General features: G+C 44.4%; 1 protein-coding gene across 8 annotated transcripts in view; it reads left to right on the top strand.

Moving 5' to 3' along the window:
- Positions 1–16,516, top strand: part of LOC136844865 (TOG array regulator of axonemal microtubules protein 1) — a 697,822-nt gene extending 681,306 nt beyond the window's left edge. For all 8 annotated transcript variants that reach the window (XM_067114114.1, XM_067114112.1, XM_067114115.1 and 5 more), the window contains one exon: positions 14,416–16,516. In XM_067114114.1, coding sequence (XP_066970215.1) covers positions 14,416–14,487 — 72 coding nt within the window. In that variant the 3' untranslated portion in view covers positions 14,488–16,516. The remainder of the gene's footprint in view (positions 1–14,415) is intronic.
- Positions 16,517–18,798: the final 2,282 nt, after the last annotated feature.

The following is an 18,798-nucleotide window of genomic DNA, read 5'->3' as shown; positions in this document are numbered from 1 at the left end:
GGACAGTCCGTGGATGATGTCGAAGACCAGGCGACAGCTGAAGGCGGGCACCAGAGGGCAGGGGTGGCCAGTGTTCATGTCGCTCAGCAGTGTTGGCCCCCCAGGGGCGAGGGGCACGTCCTTCCACTTCAGCGACATGATGGCGGTGTGGTACGCTGGAATCTCTGGGTCGGTGGCCTGTTCCCAGGTGAGGTCCTCGTAGTCGATCCCAAGCTGCACCGCGTTAATTTCGACTCTCGAGAGGGCATCTGCTGGGGAGGTATTTGATGGTGCAGGTGAACTCCGCGATGGCCACGAGGTGCCACTGCTGCCTGGAGGACCATGCATCCCCCAGCTTTGTGAAGGCGTGGACCAGCGGCTGGTGGTCCGTCCAAATTGTGAAGGACGTACCCTCCAGGAGGAACTTGAAGTGGCATACCGCCTGGTACACCGCGAAGAGTTCCCTGTCGAAGGTGCTGTAGCAGGACTTGGTGGGGCTGAACTTCCTGCTGAAGAAGACGATGGGCTGAGGGGCTCCATTGACGACCTGCTCAAGGACGGCCCCACAGGTGACGTTGCTGGCATCCGTTGTTAGCTGGAGGGGGACGTTGGGGTCCTGGTGGGCCAAGGCTGTTGCCTTGGCAAGGGCAGCCTTCGTCAGGGAGAAGGCCCTCTGCTGGTTGGGGCCCCACACTAAGGACTTCGGATGGCCCTTCAGGATCTCCGCAAGGGGGGCCATGGTGTGCGCAACCCTGGGGATGAACCTCCTGTAGTAGTTGACCATCCCAAGGAATTCTTGTACGCCTTGACGGAGATAGGGGTGGGAAATCAGACAACGGCCTCAACCTTTGATGCAACTCTGCAGACGCCTCCCGGGGATATCTCGTGGCCAAGGAAGTCAACTCTTTCGACTCCGAAGGTACACTTGTCGAACCTGACTACGAGGCCATTCTCCTCCAGGCGCTGCAGGACATTCCGGATGTGCCTCAGGTGTTCTTTGTGGGACCTGGAAAAAATTAGGATGTCATCAACGTAGTAGACGCAGTTCAGGTCCCCCAGGATGCTGTCCATCAGTCTCTGGAAAGTCGTCCCTTGCGTTCCTCAGACCGAAGGTGGAGAAGGCGAAGACATAGGACCCGAAAGGCGTGATGATGGTGGTTTTGGGAATGTCTTCTGGAGCCACTGGTACCTGAAAATAGGACTTTTAACAGATCTAATTTTGAAAATATTTTGGCCCCGTGGAAAGAGGCCGTGAGGTCTTGCATGTTTGGGAGGGGGTAGTGATTTGGTTCTGTAGCGAGGTTGAGCCACCTGTAGTCACCGCAGGGTCTCCAGGAGCCATCTGGTTTCTGCACCATGTGAAGGGGAGAGACCCACGGGCATATGCCCATACGCTTCATTTCGGCGAAAGCATTCTTGGCCTCCTGAAGGCGCTGACGGGAAAGCCTCCGGAACTTTGTGTGCGTCAGGGGGCCCCTCGTTTTGATGTGGTGGTAAATTCCATGCTTGGCTGGGGGCTCCAGGCACCTGATGAAGTTCGGGCCTGAACACCTCAGGGAATTCCTTCAGGAGGGAGGCGTACTGGTGGGGACCGACGGAACATACTGTGGCGTGCTGGGGCCCGGCACCAGGGCCAGGGACTGGCAGGACTCGGTGTCAGCAGGCGTTTGCGGCCGATGTCGACTGCCAGTCTGGAATGGGCCAGGAAGTCCGCACCTAGGAGTGGGGTCCTCATGTCCGCGACGATGAAGTTCCACTTGTATCTCCGGTCCAGAATGGAGACTGACAGGAGCTTGGTGCTGTAGGAGAGGATGGGGGACCCGTTGGCGGCCATCAGGGAGGCAGCTGGGTCCAGCAGGCATTTGCAGTCCTCTCTGGAAGACGGGAACACTGACCGCACAGCTCCCGTGTCGATCAGCATCATCCTGCCGGAGACGGTGTTGTGGATGTAGAACCCTACTGGTGCAGGGCTCCTGGGTGCTTCTGCTGCCATGGCGGCCTGTGAGGGTGGCCACCACCTCCCCCATTTTTTTGGATGGGCGAAAAGGCAGGGGGCTTCACAATTTTGAGCGTCCTTGCTGAACTTCCGATGGTAGTAGCAAAGTCCTGGCCTTTCTTTATTCTGGTGATAGGGTGGCCGCCTCCTGGCGACGGCATTGATCTCCTCCGCGTTGGGTTCCTCCAGCTGGAGGCAGTTGACGGGGTGTGCGGGCGTGGATGCCCGCTTCGCCGCCCTCATGGAGTCAGTGAGCTGCTGCGCTGTTCTGATAAGATCCTCGACCGGCAGGGCGTAGGGCCCCTTAATCTGACCCCGAACCTCTGGGAGGAGCTGCTGCAGGAGCATCTCCCTCAACAGGCTGATCTCCTTGTGCCTGTCTTTGCTGTCCGTCTGGGGGAGGAGGAGGTGGTCCTGGAGGGCGTGCCACATCTCCAGGAGGTTCGTGTTCTGCCAGGGGTTGATGGCGAGGTCGAGGGTGCGGGCGGCTCTCTTGGAGACCGGCAGGGAGCAGGTCTCGACGAGAGAGGCCTTCAGGTGCTGGTAGGTGGCAGGGCTCGAAGACAATGTCACCCACGGGGCGACCTTCCTGTATATCTCCTTCGGTAGGGTGTTGATCACTATGTCTGCCTGCAGCACCTCGTTGGTCAGGCCTGCCACCCTGAACTGCCCCTCGACCCTGTAGAGCCATGATGTTGGGTTGTGATGGGTGAGCGGCGGCAGCTTTATGGTGAGGGCGGCCCTCGGTTGGTCCGTCAGGAGGGGCATCGCGCAAGGAGCGGGTACTGGCGTGGAGGAGCGCGCGGGGTTTGGCGTGGGGGAGGGAGTGAGGGAGATTTCCGTCTCCGAGAAGTTTGCGGTTATTTGTATGTGGGAGGGAATGTCCGCGTCCATGCTCATTTCCGCGCTGTCACTTGGAGTGTGAGTTAATGCTCGTGTCAATACACACTTGGGAGCGTGCCGTGTGGGTCCGCTAATGACGCTGGTGATTTGCCGACAAAGGCCGGTAACGCCCTAACGCTCTGTTAGAGCGCCGTAGTTAATCTGTTAGGGCCGTGGGGTGGTTCATGGGGCCAAGACTGAGTCGCCGTTTGGGTCCGTTAATGGCTCTGGGAACCACTTCGGGGTCACCACTGTGAGAGGGTGTGAAAGAAAGAGCAGGTAGACGAGTACTGCTAGTTTATTGAGAAAGCAGCCCGCTTATAAAGCGGCATGCGGATGTCAGTACAAAGACATACAAGTGACCCGAGGTCAATTATTCACTATGCAAAACAAGACAGGTACATACAGATAACGTGACAAATAAAAATAGTAAATTAAACACAAAGATACTCTGACACATACACAATATACAAGGGCAAAAATGGATAGGTAATGAACGTACGATTACATAGTACAAATAAGGCTGATTACCCTGGTCTGGGGTCAGGCGAAAAGGCACCGTAGGAAACGGGAGGTTCTTCACAGAAAACCCGTTTAGCGGGGACTTTACAGGCCCCTCCTGTGGAACATATACAGTATACACATTATTCACGGAAAATTCGCCTATTCGCTGTATTTTTCATAGAGAAATATTCACAGTTTACTGTATTTTCATATAATTTTCTTGACTAAATGCACATTTTGTGATAAAACTACTAAAATATTCAGGTATAAGCATTTTTAGAGGGTTTTTTGGTGTTTTAAACTATCAAAACAGGCAGTTATAAGCATTTTTAGAGGGGTTTTAAGTATTTCGGCTTTGACCTATTTGTGGGGGGTAGTGGTACGTATCTCCCACGAATCCCGGGGATTGAATGTAATGTATGATTTCTTATTACTTCTCATAACCATTGCTTGTGTCTTTGACTCGAGATCACTTCCAAGACGTGCATGTCTTTCTTTAGCCGCAGCAGTTAATTTATTTGTATCATCACAATGTGAAGGGATTGACAACAAATCAAATGCACCCTGAACTGGATAACCAAACAGTGCTTCCACAGGTGACACCAAATATCTATCCCAATTATTATCATTACCACCCATTGTTACTCTAAGAGCTTCGAGCACTTTCCTGTTATCTCGCTCACACAACCCATTAGCTTCTGGCCTACAAGGAAGAATATTCACCTTCTTTACCCCCATAACTTCTGCAAAACATTCCAACATTATGTTTACAAATTCTCTCCCATTATCCTTGAAAAGTATCTCTGGTGCCCTGTATCTGCATATATATTTACTGAAAAACATAACCGCGACCTCTTCTGCTGTCTTATTCCTTAATGGGAAAATCTCCACAAATCTCGTACTAACTGTAACTAACAGAAATATATACTATGTATATGATACAGTCCTGTGCAGTTCAGGCCAATAAAAACATAGCTGATTGCACTAGTTTTGCCTATTAATGCTTACAAGATATGTAAAATAAACAAAACTCATACAGTATATAAACAGACCCATAAGCATCTTCATGTCTCTTTTTAACATGAAATAACAAAACACATCGCAAACTGTGCAAAAAACAGTAGAGCCGAGAAGAGAACCAGTAGAGAGAGAGAGAGAGAGAGAGAGAGGCAAGCAAATGCAGTTTGTGTATTATTTATCTGGATGCAATGCACACATATACATATATACACATGCATACGTCATACTTATACAGACTGAAACACTACTGCACTTAATAAATGGCAACAGAAATATGAGGTGTAAATTACACATACTGCATCTGTAATTTACTTTAATTCGATGCATACATGTACATATACATGATGCACACTTGTACGTACATGTAATACGTTTGTAGTGTTTCGTAACATGATGCTTGTGTAGGTATAAACAGATAATGAGGTCTGAGTCAGAATCACTGAATTCCATTGGTATGTAACGGAGTAAACAGTGATGAGGCATTGGGTTAAGGCAAAAACAATTTTCAGCCATAAATATTAAGTTTCAGAGCTGATGTTTGCACAATGAAACAAAGAGGCATGGAGCAATCACTTTTTAAAAAATCGTGTAAGGAACTGCTTCAATTAACGATTTCCTATTCTGTAGTGTACATACAGTGTAGTTATACAGCTTTTAACCACAAATCTTAGGATTTTATAGCATGTGGTCACACAGTGCAATAAATTCACTTGAAAAATAATTTCATGTAAGGAACTGTTGTTATATATTTGATTAACAGTGATTTGCAGTTGTGTGATTGCCTGTTCCAAAATACAGGTATAGTACATATGTGCAAATATCCAAGATTTTCTGTGCATGTGATTGCCTAATGAGGAAAGAATAACATTTCCACTTTTAGGAAGTTACTTTTTATTATAACTAACCAATTACATCAGGCACATACATTATGGAACTATATTGAACAGTGTACAGAACTTTTAGCATAAGAAAAAATAACCTCACAATTTATTTGTTAAACCAAAAACACAAAAGTACAAAAGGGATTTTGACAAAGGAAAAATCTATTTCTGAGGAAGGTCCCGTGTCACCCGGTGAAATTCCATTACAGCACGAATTTCTAGGTATAAAATGCTAGATATACCAGAGAAAAAGAGCTTTCAGGAAAGCTGGGGTTACTACCCCCAGTCGAGCCGTCTTCTAGGAAGACGTCGGTATAAGGAAGGGTGAGTGAAATACCACTACCACGGAAACATACTCGAAAGATCTCTCCTTATCAAAACCCCGGAACAGAGCGGTGAGCCGTTACAGCCCCTACACTCAACACCCGCCAGGACGGCGACACCAGCGCCACCTACCTCATTCCATGCTAGCACTAACCCCAGACTTGGCATGTGCAAGAAAAAGGGGGGGAGCCATAGGTGAGTCAGGGGAGGTCACGGGTGACACGGGACCTTCCTCAGAAATAGATTTTTCCTTTGTCAAAATCCCTTTTCTGAGTCCAGTCCCGTGTCAGCCGGTGAAATAGTGACAGAGAATCATGCCAAGGCTGCAACTACCAGGAAAAAAGAAACTGGGTAATCTGAAGAAAAAAACAATAGTTTTACAAAATAATTTTAATGAGGGAATCTCTTACATGTAAAATACAGAACACTAAAACACTAAATCTAAGGCACATCAAAGACTTAAGACTAGAAGAAAGTGGGGAGGTCCCGGCACGACAGGGAAAAAAAAAAACTTAAAATTACGTTAAAGAACAAAATTGAAATTGATAGGTAAATGGTGCATAAACAACTCAAATGCAAATACAATCTTAAAACTACACACGTAAACTTAAGCTAAACACGTAAGAGACAAAATCAATGTAATTAAAACATAAGTGTATATACATATATCTGGGGTACATGGGAGCCAAATAAAAACTGCCCAGTACCCCACAAGAAAAACAATTATGGTAACATGTCAGATTACACTTTTCCATCAACAGAGACAAAATACATCAATATGAGGAGCCAGGCAGTGAGGCATAATCAACCAGGAGGATAAGCAGAGAAGTAAATGAGGCAGGCGGGCGGGGGAAAGGAAAGGACAAGGATATGATTAATTAAGGTGGGGAGATGACACTTCCCACAGCTATGGTAGAAAATTTCAGGGCTTGAGCGATTTTAAGATAGTGGTGTTTAAACACTAGAGGTGATTTCCAACCCGTATATTTAGATAACTCTGAGAAGTCCATATTATGAAAGTAATTAATGGAAGTAGCAACTGCTCTAATATCATGAACCTTAGGAACTGAATCTGGGTTGGCTTGTTTAATAAAATATAGAATTTGTTGTCTTATAGCATTCAGTGATAGAGTACCACCTTTCTCCCTGATAAAAAGAGGACCCGACTTACTCTGTGGAGTTCTTAAAAGGTAAGATTTAAGTGTATAAACTGGACATAAAGACTGGTCTTGTGGAAGGGGCACCACCTTCCAAGGAGACCACCTGTCTTGTGGGTCTTCGTTTTTGGCTAAGAATCTAGGATCAGGGGAAAGGAGGACCTCTCCAGAAGGGAGGAAGTTCACAAAATTATCACCTCTAGTGAGAGCTGACAGCTCTGAGATTCTAGCACCTGAAGCCAAGCTAATCAGAAATAAGGTTTTTCTTAACAGATCCTGATAAGAGCATTGAAAGTTATCCATCTCTGATGCTAACTTAAGGACGTCATTGAGAAACCACGTAACAGAATGTGGGCGTGATACTGGTCTCAGACGAGCGCATGCTCTGGGGATGGATGAAAAATAGGAATCTGTAAGGTCGATTTTAAAGCCGTAAAGAAATACTTTCTTTAAGGGCTGACTTGGTTGTGGTAATAGTGGCTGGAGCAAGGCCTTTTTCAAACAGTGATCTAAAGAAAGAAACTCCTAAATTAGTCGTCATGATTTTGGCTTCAGATGCTTTTAGGAAGGAGGCTAATTTTTTTGACTGCTGAGTCATACTGTCTAAGAGTAGAATCTCTTTTATCTGATTCTAGAAACAGAGTGTTGACAGGGTCAATGTTTGCTCCCTTTTGGGCTGCGAATTTTATAAAGTCCATAAAACTAGGGCATTCTGAATTCTTGAGGAAGCTGACACAGTCTTGGTTTGTACTGTCTGGGTCAGAATGGGCTTGGGAACCAAGACTCCGTAATCCCAGTTCCTGAAGAAGAGGGAACCAATTGCTCTTGGCCAATAGGGGCTACTAGGGCTAGTTGACCTTTGAATGTCCTGAGTTTGTGTAATACTTTCAGCAGTAAATTTATTGGAGGAAAAGATAAATTTTCTCCCATTTGTTCCAATCTACTGTCATTGCATCCGTGGCAACGCCTGAGGGTCCAGGTTGGGGGCCACATAACAGGGGAGCTTGAAGTTGCTTTCCGTCGCGAACAGATCCACTTGGAGGCCAGGAACCTGGCGGCAAATCCATTTGAAAGATTCCGTGTCCAGGGACCACTCCGTCTCCAACGGAGTAGCCCTGGACAGGGAATCCGCCACCACGTTCCGTACCCCGCTAGGTGGGTGGCTGACAGGTGCCAGTCGTGCTTGTTCGCCAGGGAGAAGATAGCAACCATTACTTGGTTTACTCGACCTGATTTGGAGCCGCCCTGTTGATGCAATGAACTACCACTGCGCTGTCAATACCAACCTGATATGAATCCGGTTGGGGCGGATTTTCTTCAAAGTTAGAAAGACCGCCATAGCTTCCAGGGTGTTTATATGGAACTGCTGAAACATTGTGGACCACGTTCCTTGTACTTTTTGTTTTGGTGAATATCCCCCAGCCGCTTAGGGGAAGCGTCTGTGTGAACAACTAGTGCCGGAGGGGGAAATTGAAGCGGAACTGTTTTGGACAGGCCTCTGACTGAGGTCCAAGGCCGCAGTCTTGTCTTTAAGATTTGAGGGATGGAGGAGACCTTGTCTCTGAGCTTGACATTGGCTCGACTCCGCCACACTCTGTTTATGTCTTTTAGTTTCGCTTTTAAGAGCAGGTCTGTCACTGAGGCAAATTGAAGGGACCCAAGGACCCTTTCTTGGGATCGGCGGGATGCTGATTGATTTTGAGAAATTTTCTGGTGAGAGATGCTATCTCTTTCCTCTTGGGAGGCGGGAGGGATAACGTGTGAGAGACAGATCCCACTGGAGGCCCAGCCACTGAAACCGGGACTCGGAGTCAGGCGGGACTTTTCTCTGTTCAGTTGAAAACCTAACGACTCCAGGAAGTTGATGACTATGGTCGTAGCCTTCTGACACTCCAGAACTGTTGGTGCCCAAATTATCAATCGTCCAGGTATGCTGCTAGGGATATCCCTTGGGACCGGAGTTGTTGAACTACCGTGTCCGCCAGCTTTGTGAATACCCAGGGCGCAATGTTTAGGCCGAAGGGCATGACCCTGAAGGAGTAGGCTTGATTCCCGAGTCTGAAACCGAGGAACTGAGAGAAGTTCCGCGCAATCGGGACGTGATAATAAGCGTCTGAAAGATCGATAGAGGTGGTGACGGCTCCACGCCGGAAGTAGAGTCCGTACCTGAGCTATTGTAAGCATGCGAAATTTGTCGCATTTTATGTAGAGATTTAGACGCGACAGATCCAGGATCACTCTTTGCTGATCTGAGTCTTTTTGGGAACAGTGAATAACCTGCCTTGAAATTTTAGGTGCCTTACTTTCTTTATTGCTCGTTTGTTGAGCAATTCTGCCACATAATCCTTTAGGATTGATGAGGGTGGCTGGTAAAACCTGGTTCGGAGGAGGAGGTTCTTGATCCAGCTCCATCCCAGACCTTTGGACACAATGCTGTGTGCCCAAGGGCTGAAGGTCCATTGGTCCCTGAACCAAAACAGGCGACCACCTACCTGTGTTCTCTCAGTGGGAGGGAGTGGGTTTATTCCCTCTACCACGTCCAGGTCTTCCCCTTGGGGTGGTGTTGGGCTTCCCTCTGTGAGGGGCCCTGCCTCTTCCCCCCTTGCAACCCTGTTAAGGCCGTGAAAGTAACCACGGCCCTCATAGGTGGGGTTGTATGCTGGTGAAGCCACATAGGAGGGTGCAGCTGGTTGAACCAGCTGGTTACTGTTGGGGGTGAGCCTTTGAGGTGGAAGGCTGTGCCACTGCCGAGACCTGGGACGGCTTGAACTACCGCTGATGGTGGGGCCTCTTATGCCTCCTAAAACGTTTGCCTCCCTCTCGATCTGGGGCCGCCAGATTCTGGGGTCTTGCGTTTATAGGTGGAAATGCCCCAGCGAGAGCGCAGACTCTGGTTGGCCCTTGTAGCCTCCGCCATAACATTCGTGACCTCTCTTCTGGGAAGAGGTTAGGTCCCCAGATCGAGCTCTTTCACGAGCTTGTTAGGCTCGTGACGGATAGTAGCGTTCGGCGAAGATGAACTTCCTACATTCCAGTCTGGCCATGATGAAATCAAATAGGTCAGACTGAAAGCCAGCCAACAGAGACTTAGCTAAGACCTGGAAGAATGGTTCGTCCGCGCAGGAGACGGCAGTAGCTTCTGTGAGGCAGACGGAGTTCAGGGACCAGGCTAGCTTAGTCCGGGCATCAAACTCCGCTTTAGCAAAGATTCCGGCAGCTTGGGGAGCTGCTCACTAAACTGTGAGGAAGCACAGAGGGGTCCAGCTTCCCGACCGTGAAGGTGGACGGGCGTCCATCCAGAACTCATCACTTCCTGGGAATACCAGGAAGTGGGGTCTGTTTCCCTTAGCTGTGGTAACGGATTACCATCAAAGCACGCTCGGGCCGTAGCCAGGGCGACTTTGTTCAAACAAGGGAGTGGGAAGGTTGTCTCCCAGGGCAAACATAGTGAAGCTGCCCTTGAAAGGAGTCAACTTTGTGTTGTCTGCCTGCCACTCCGTCAGAGTGCGCAGGAGAGCCGACTGAGCTTGGTCCCTAGGGATGATGACAGTCTCCTAGGAACCTTATCTGACCGAATCCAAGCTTCCTCAGTCAAGCCTCACGAAGCCTGGATAAGGGGGCAAAGAGATCGGGGAAGAACTCCAATTCCTCCAACCGTCTCGTGCCAAGACCATCAATGGTCAGCTTGCCATCATGTTGGATGGCCCGGAGAGCTGAAACGCCAAGGGGTTACCGACATCGAACGGCGGAGGTCCGCAAGTGTCGGGGATAACATACTGTGGTTCGGCTGGGGGTGGGTTGAGCCATTCCCGCCAGTATGTTATCATGACTGGCAAACTTCTCCGAGACCTTTTTATGTGGCAAACTTTTCGGAAATCTGATTGAATCATTAAAGTCCTCGGAGAACCTTTGGAACAACGCTTCCTGAGAAAACATCTCTTTGCAAAGGCCTCTGCGTCGAAAGCAGGTTGGCGAGGAGGGCTTGGTCTTGCAGCCCTCTTACTCGCGCCTTTGCCGGAGGAACCAGACTTGCTCCCGGAGGCTACAGGTCCTGAGACCTTAGCCGACGGGGAAAGGCGATGCCTTCTTGGAAGACGAGGACTTATAGCCCCTTCGCCTTCCATGAAGTCTTCAACTTCAACTTGGGGATAGCAGATGGAGCTCTATCACCCAAGGAGGAAGACTTCACAAAACCTGAAAAAGAAGACAATGATGAAGGGGAGTCAAAAAGGGGGCCCGCCCCAACAACCTCACCTACCTCACCACTTACCACCTGGTCCTGCTCTATGTTCATTGGTTCCAGGTCTAGAGTTCAAGGCGGCAACATCCTCTGAGACCTCAGAATAAGAGGATATCCACTTGGGGTGGCTGGGTCTCATCCCGGATCTGCTGGATGATGGGGTGGCAAGATCTTCTGGCACTCGCGCCGCCACCGTGCGCGGGGTAGAGCAGGTCCCTCAACCTGGCGTCGAGGGCGTAGGGCTTCCCCGACGGAACATTCCTTCCAAACCCAGCCACCCAGGCCCGGAGAGATTCCAAGGCAGATTTCTTGGAAGACTTCGTCCGCCTGAAAGAAAACCAACAATTAGCTAAGGGCGAAAAACAGTCCGGAAACCTCATAAACAAAATTCAAAATGAGGAGCATAAAGCGGAGGAAGAACTGTCACTTACCGACTCATCCTGGACAGTTGTGCAGAGAGGCGAAACAAACCTCACAACCATCGGGTGCCAGACAACCAGGTCATCAAGTCGGACCGCAGCAACCAGCGTGGGTCCAGCACACTACGTGACCGTAAGGTTGTTGGAGTGGCGGTGCACCCCGGCTCCTCACAGCGAACAGTCTGTAAGTGGAAAAAAGAACATGAACCTCCCACCTAAGCGATTTAAGGCTGGAAAGGCCGGGAATTTCAACTGCAACCGGAATACTCCGGTGGAGAAGAAACTCCCTTATCATAAACTGGGCCAATAAGCTCTAAAATACACAGAGTGGAAGGTAAGACTACCAGACCCGGAACACTCCGGGAATGAAGGAGTGAGACAACAGGAACTAACCATAAGGGATTGCCAGTAAAATAACGGCGGAACCCCGGGTATAGGACCGGACTCATATATATATAATAATGAATAAAGGAGAGTACTCCTGAAGATAACAAACTTATTTAAATACTTATAAAATAATAACATAAACAAGTGATGGTAAGAAAACTCAAGAGACCGGAGGGATCCGCTCCTCTATATAAATAAATAAAACCTTTTCACTACTACCCCGCCAGAGAAACAAGGTGGGTAAGATGCTCGTAATGTTCATAACATAAATTGAGCAAAAATAATTAACCCAGCTGAGTAGCCCGACGGGGAGGGAGGAAATGGATAGTGTTCGAACACGTTCGAGCTAAAGTGAAAACCACCAACCCCAACACAGCGATGCTAGGGAGGACTGGATGGGAGGGAGCGAATCCCTCAACCAAAAGAGAAGTCCCTGAACTCGGAGAAAACGCCATCTAGCGTCACCACCACGAGTAGAGCAAGGCTGGAGGGGAGGAATGGGTGGAGGGGGGAGGAAAGGTAGGCTACCAGGAAGGAACAGAAGACGGGGAGAAACTATAACCCTCTCAACTGCACCACACCACCCAAGAATGAACTGGAACTTGGAGGGTGGCCTATGACTGGAAAGGGAGCAACCAAGCCTCGATGCCCGACTCCTGCCTAGGCACAGCCTAATAGGGACCTAACCTAACAAGGTTAGGCTAGGAAAGGGGGCAGGCACGGAGGGAGGGGAACCAACGGGGGAGAGAAATTTTGTGCCGAGAACCAACCGGGAACGAGGAATGGGGGGCAAGAAGGCGAATAGCCTAGAGGAAGACACATCCAAAGAACTCTATTCCCCCAAATGGAAGGAAGAGAACTAAGGGGCTCACTCTGCCCACCAAAAACGACCCCGGAGGAAACAGCAACAAAATTCCTCAACCTGATGGACTCCCACCCAGGGCAAGGGGTTGGAAGCAAACAACCTACTCCACAAAAAAACCATCACACAAAATATGAAATAAAAATGTGCTCAATAGGGCGTAGCCTACCGAGGCAACGGTTAGATCTAAGGCTGCTGCTAGCACGAGGAGGTAAACATAAAAAAAATAAAAACAATAAAAATAAAAAAAAAAGAGAGCACCATCTTCAAAAATAAAATTAGCCTATTACAGACCAAAAACAAAAAGGAACCCAACCTGGGGGAACCTGGACGGGCATCACCTCACAAGGGCCTATAGGCCAATGAAGTGCTAAATTATCAAAAGGGGGAGCCACCGCAGGAAACCACCAGGAGGAGAACCAGGGGCAAAAAATATATATAACTATAACGACAATGAGACAACTCCAACAGAAAAGAACTGATGGGGTCGCCGTGGTCGACATGGCTGGCGGGGACGCTGTGGCGTCATACTAAGATCTCAAAATATATATAAAAATGAGACCAAAACAGCCAAAAAACAAACGAAAAAACCCCACAAGAAGATGGTACTTAACTTGGAGATAGTAAAGCTGCTCGATGACATGATGAAGCAGAAAATTCCAAAAAAAGGCATGGAAGAGCACACAAAACGAAAGATGATTATCACGTGCTAGAAAATGGAATGAGGTAGGTGGCGCTGGTGTCGCCGTCCTGGCGGGTGTTGAGTGAGGGGCTGTAACGGCTCACCGCTCTGTTCGGGGGGTTTTGATAAGGAGAGATCTTTCGAGTATGTTTCCGTGGTAGTGGTATTTCACTCACCCTTCCTTATACCGGCGTCTTCCTAGAAGACGCTCGACTGGGGGTAGTAACCCCAGCTTTCCTGAAAGCTCTTTTTCTCTGGTATATCTAGCATTTTATACCTAGAAATTCGTGCTGTAATGGAATTTCACCGGCTGACACGGGACTGGACTCAGAAAATATCATTCCCCCCCCACTCAGTGATGCCTCTGATAAGTAACGAAATCCAATAAACTGAGGTGCCAAAGTATACTGCTTCATACTTGGATTTTCTGTGTGGCCTCCTGTAAAAATTTATCCTTGAATTTTGAAATTAAAAAATTATATGCATTCAAATTCATCATTAACAGGGTACAGAAATGCAGATAGATTTCAGTTAATAACTCTTGTTAGATCATTCATTAAGAAATTTACATATTGGACATGCAAATACATTTACAGTATTAATTCTACAGGTTATGTCTTACTGCCAGGCATCTTACAATTCAAATACTGTGTTATGTATACAGTAGTGCAGTTGATTAATCAAATTGTAAAAATTCTGTTTATTAACAAAAAATCAGTGACATTTTTTCTAATAATTTTTCTCTCATTCAGCATTTCAGGTTGCTTTGAATTGAGGTGTTAGTTTTTTCTGCAAGACTTGATTATTCATTGTTTTTGTGATATATCGATTCTCTTGGCCTTGAGTTTACTTTGATGTGATTATTGTTAAAATCTGTCAAAGTTCTATTGGCTACATGTAGGAAAGGCTGAATGTCCAGAAAAGGGTTTTGAACCTCTGTCAGGTCTACATGCATTCATATTATTTGCTCCTACTTATGCTATTATGTAATAACAGTTGTCATGCTATAGTCTTACTCTTTTCTTGATTTCCTTTCTAAGACATAGGCCTATATTTACTAAGAAAAGAATTTCTTTCCTCAGGGACGTACTGTGCAGGAGTCAGCACGATCCAAGTTCTCAGTTGGGGGCTCTCGTTTTACCCGGACCATGTAAAGGAAACCTGATAGTATATTGCTCAATATCACCATCTCAGTGGGAGAGCAGATGTTGAATGCAAAGGAAACTACTTGGACTTGCAAATTATGGTAAACAATATACCTGTAAATAAAGAAAAATTTTTCATGTTCATTGGGTTCATTTCTGAAAATGAAACTAGAATTTGGCTAGTTCTCATGATGTTCGAGTTCTGCAGTTCACCATTAGAAACTCATGATATTCATGATCCATGGCGCAATGTATCCTTAATATAAAGGAAATCCATTTCTCCATCACTTTCATCTTAGTTCAGATAATGAAAGAAATGTAAATAGCATTATGGTAAGGGGAAGCTTTGACAAAGTTAACAAGGGCTAAAAATTAAGTCATAGGTCGTCTACATTATCTGTATTATTACTTAAAATTATATTACAGTTAAACTTTTACTTCTAATACTCCAGTTTCATCTGAGGCATGTTGAATGTTCATGTAAACCAAGAGTTTGAAATATTTTATAGGAATTTACTAAAAGTAAGCATAATACATACTTTATTATGTAAACATACAACAGAATTTTTTTTAATGTACTTCAAAACAGTCTAGTTGGAATGCTTTTAGCATCCAATTGTTGAAACAATTTAAAAGCCAAACCTGTAAGAGTAAACAGTTTCATCTTTAGGATGAATGTATTTTTGCTTAATGTACAAGTATATACTAAAAACTATTTTTCCCCATTGTGCTGTATATTATAAAGCCATCAGAATTACATTTTTGAAAAAATATTTTTCAAATGCTGGAAACTTAAAAACCAAAACAAGAGACATTCCAGTATTTGTGCTTTGAAATTTGTCTAACAAAATTAAATATACTGTACAGCTTTTTAAACTGAAGATATGGTACTATCCTCTTTCCGTCCAGCACTAATCACCCTGTCCCCTTAAAATTTTACAAAAAGTTAATAGTTTACCAAAGACCAGTAAATTTGTTAAGTGATACAGAATACGGTTAACATGCTGTAGATGTTAATTGAATACTGTTTAATATGTCAAATTAACCCATTTTACCTTACTTGTAATTCTATCATGCTTATGATTTGTAGCCTGTGATATCTACTTACTGTCAGTTTTGTCAAATGTTGTTATATTCTGGATTGGACATGCAGGTACAGTAATGCATATTGTATCATCTACTGAAACAGGGTACATTTAAGATTAATGTAATCTTAAATCCTTATTGCGCTCTGTCCTTCATCAGTTTATACTCTCGTGAATGCCTCCAAGTGACTTAGTTTCCTCTTGTTTGTTACTGGAATTTTGCATTTTTCATAAAGAAATACCTGGATATTTTACTTTCAATCACAGTAAGAAATTCGTGAGAGGTATCCATAATTGCAAGAATAGCAACCAAAAGTATCATCCATAGTTCTGTATGATTGAACAGGTTTTTTTTCATACCACCTACAATTTTGAAAAAATTTCCTTTATTATGGGGCAGTCTTTTCAAGTAAACATGATTAGTGAATATTGTCCTTTTAAAAAAGAAATTGCCATCAATGAAATTTCCCTAGTTCAACATTTTCCTTTACTTTCAGTGAAAGATACTTGCATGCATGTCCATAAAAAACTGACTTTCCTTGATTACATCATATAATTATACAATATTATGTACATGATACATGTAGAAACTTATTTACTTAAATCTGAAGTTAATTAAAATTCTATTTTTGTATACATTCACTATAAAAAATCATAACCGGTCATGTATTTAAAAAAAATTATATATTGGCTCACACTGCCATATATTTATTTTGTAATTGGCTTGCAGTTCTGTCGTCAAAGCTGCAGTAACAGTGAGTCCCAAAACTCCTAGGAAACAAAGTATTTATTCTCCAGATTGATATTGTAACTGATCGAAACAATTATTCCTGGTGCATTTTGTAGCATCCACAAATTGCATCATTAACAGCATGAATTTGGAGTAACTACAGTAATTAGGAAACATTTAGCCAATTCTAATGAATGATCAAAAATATGCAAAAAAAAAAAAACTATATTGACTTGTATTCTACCAATATATGCTGGTAAGTTTCACTGCAGTGTATAAACAAATATTTAAAATTTCAATATCTGTACCTTCAACAAGTAATAGGTGGAGATTATTAAAGCCAATGAAATCAAATTCTGTTTTCTCAATTACTAGTGTTATGTGAAGAGTAAATTGACCTGTCTTGGCCCTTGTCAGAAATGGTCTTTATAAAACTGTGTACTAGTCTGTTATATATTTTGAATTGGCCGACCCAATAAACTGATATGGTAAATATTTGTAGAATTGATGTTAATATGTAGATAATGTGCAAATAACTGAAATTTATTAATGTATATAATTTAAATTGTAGAAATTATTTCTAACTCCTGTAAAGTCGCTTATTTGATTCCTTAGTAAATAAGTGGACCTCTTAGTCCTCCTTTAGACATCAAAGATCCAGATTAAATGCCTATCTTTTCATTTTGTGTCACGTAAAATATACCAGCATAGTTCCTTAGTATAATTAGTCACAAATGTTGCCAAAACATTAGTACTGTTTGCTGTATTTACTATAGAGAATGCCAAGATGCAGTTAATAACTACCTTCACAGATGCAAAATATTGGTGGCTGATTATTAAATTAAACATTTGGGCTAACTCTACTGGTATTATTTTTATCTTTGAGTCTGTCATCTTTTCATAAAATATGTATTGAAACATATTGACAACTCTTGGAGTTATGTTGTTCCATAAAATGTTAACTAAGAGGCTTATATATGAGTGTCTAGTAGAAGTGTAACCATTATCTAAAGATCTTTGTTTAATTTACCCAAATGAAATTAAGATTCATTTTTGTTCTTCCTAGTGTGAAATATAATTGCAGTGTTCATAACTATTCATGCAGTAAAATTATGGATGGAAATTTTTATTATTAATGCTGGGGAAATAATATTTTTTTCAGCACCTTATGGCCAGTCATATCAGGCAAAATAAAACCTTATTCCTACAGAAATACAAGCCATCGTCTTTTATGTAGGATTATTCCTCAGTGCAAGGTGGAACAGTCGTTGAAATTTGGTAAAGGTGGTTAAATGGAAGTAGTTAGGTGAGTAGGTGAAAACCTCCACTCACCTTGGGCTTTTTTTAATACACTATTGGAGATAAGATGTCAGAAAACAAATTCAGAGGTTAATAAGAAAAGTCACATACTGTATTACCTATTCCTACTTTATTAACCTTAATATTACAGTTGTCCGAAGACCTGCAAACAGAACCTCATCCTAATTGTATTTACAATTTTATCACAATAATATGCAAACTGTTGCACAAAACTAGTCACCTTCTTACTACAGTTTTCTCAAGACCCTTACAAGAACCCTTAACCTACGCCTAACTCATCAATCTTAATACTACCAAAAGAACCTTAACTTAAATTATTTACAATTCCAAATGAAGGGGATCTCCACCCTTGTTACTCAACCTTTACGTAAAGTTCATGGACAGACCTTGTTGGTGGGTATCCCTGTGTTTAACCCTTTAAACTGTGTCAATTGTCAGCAGATACTAAACAAATGGATTGTGCTGCCACCTGTCTCCCTTTCCTTGAACTTAACGCTCAACCAAACATACCCATTCTTAACTGCAGAATCACTATCACCACAATATTATATATTACTGGCAGAGAAAAATATTCATTGGCAGCATCCCTTAAGAAGTCTCCACAACATTAAGCCCAGATTCATTACACACACATAGTGTGTCCAAAAAACTCATTCAGAGTCAGAGATATCACTCAGCTTGATGTTGCACACGGCCTTCAACTTCAATCTCCTAACCACTGTAGTCCCTAGAGATGGCACTTGCCAGTATCCCTCATCTTCAACATATGATGCCAACAGAAATCTCATGGGTCAGTTGAAGGGGAGTTTAGCTATCAATCAACTTGAAAAAAGAAAAAACAAACATGAGAAATTAAACACAAGTTTCATCATACAAACCCACTTTCCAAATGCCACCACAAGCCCCCTTACCAAAATAAAGGAAATCTCATTTCCTTTTTTTTTCCTCTCTCTCTCTCTCAAAATCCCATTCTCACCACCCAGTCCTACACTGGAACTGGACCTTGACTTTGGGTTCACGGCCTCACATTCACCACCCCTTCTTCACTCACTTCTACTCCAACCGCACTACACTCACCCAGCCTTGGTTCCAAACCATTCACACCATCCTCATCCAAACTCTGGAGACCTAAGTCTGCTCCAACTTCACTAACACCTGACATGGCTTTTATCATCTCTTCCATAC

Source organism: Macrobrachium rosenbergii, chromosome 13 (genome assembly GCF_040412425.1).
Source record: "Macrobrachium rosenbergii isolate ZJJX-2024 chromosome 13, ASM4041242v1, whole genome shotgun sequence".
Taxonomy (NCBI): domain Eukaryota; kingdom Metazoa; phylum Arthropoda; class Malacostraca; order Decapoda; family Palaemonidae; genus Macrobrachium; species Macrobrachium rosenbergii.
The sequence above is the reverse complement of the archived record's forward strand: the minus strand, read 5'-3'. Positions and strand labels throughout refer to the sequence as shown.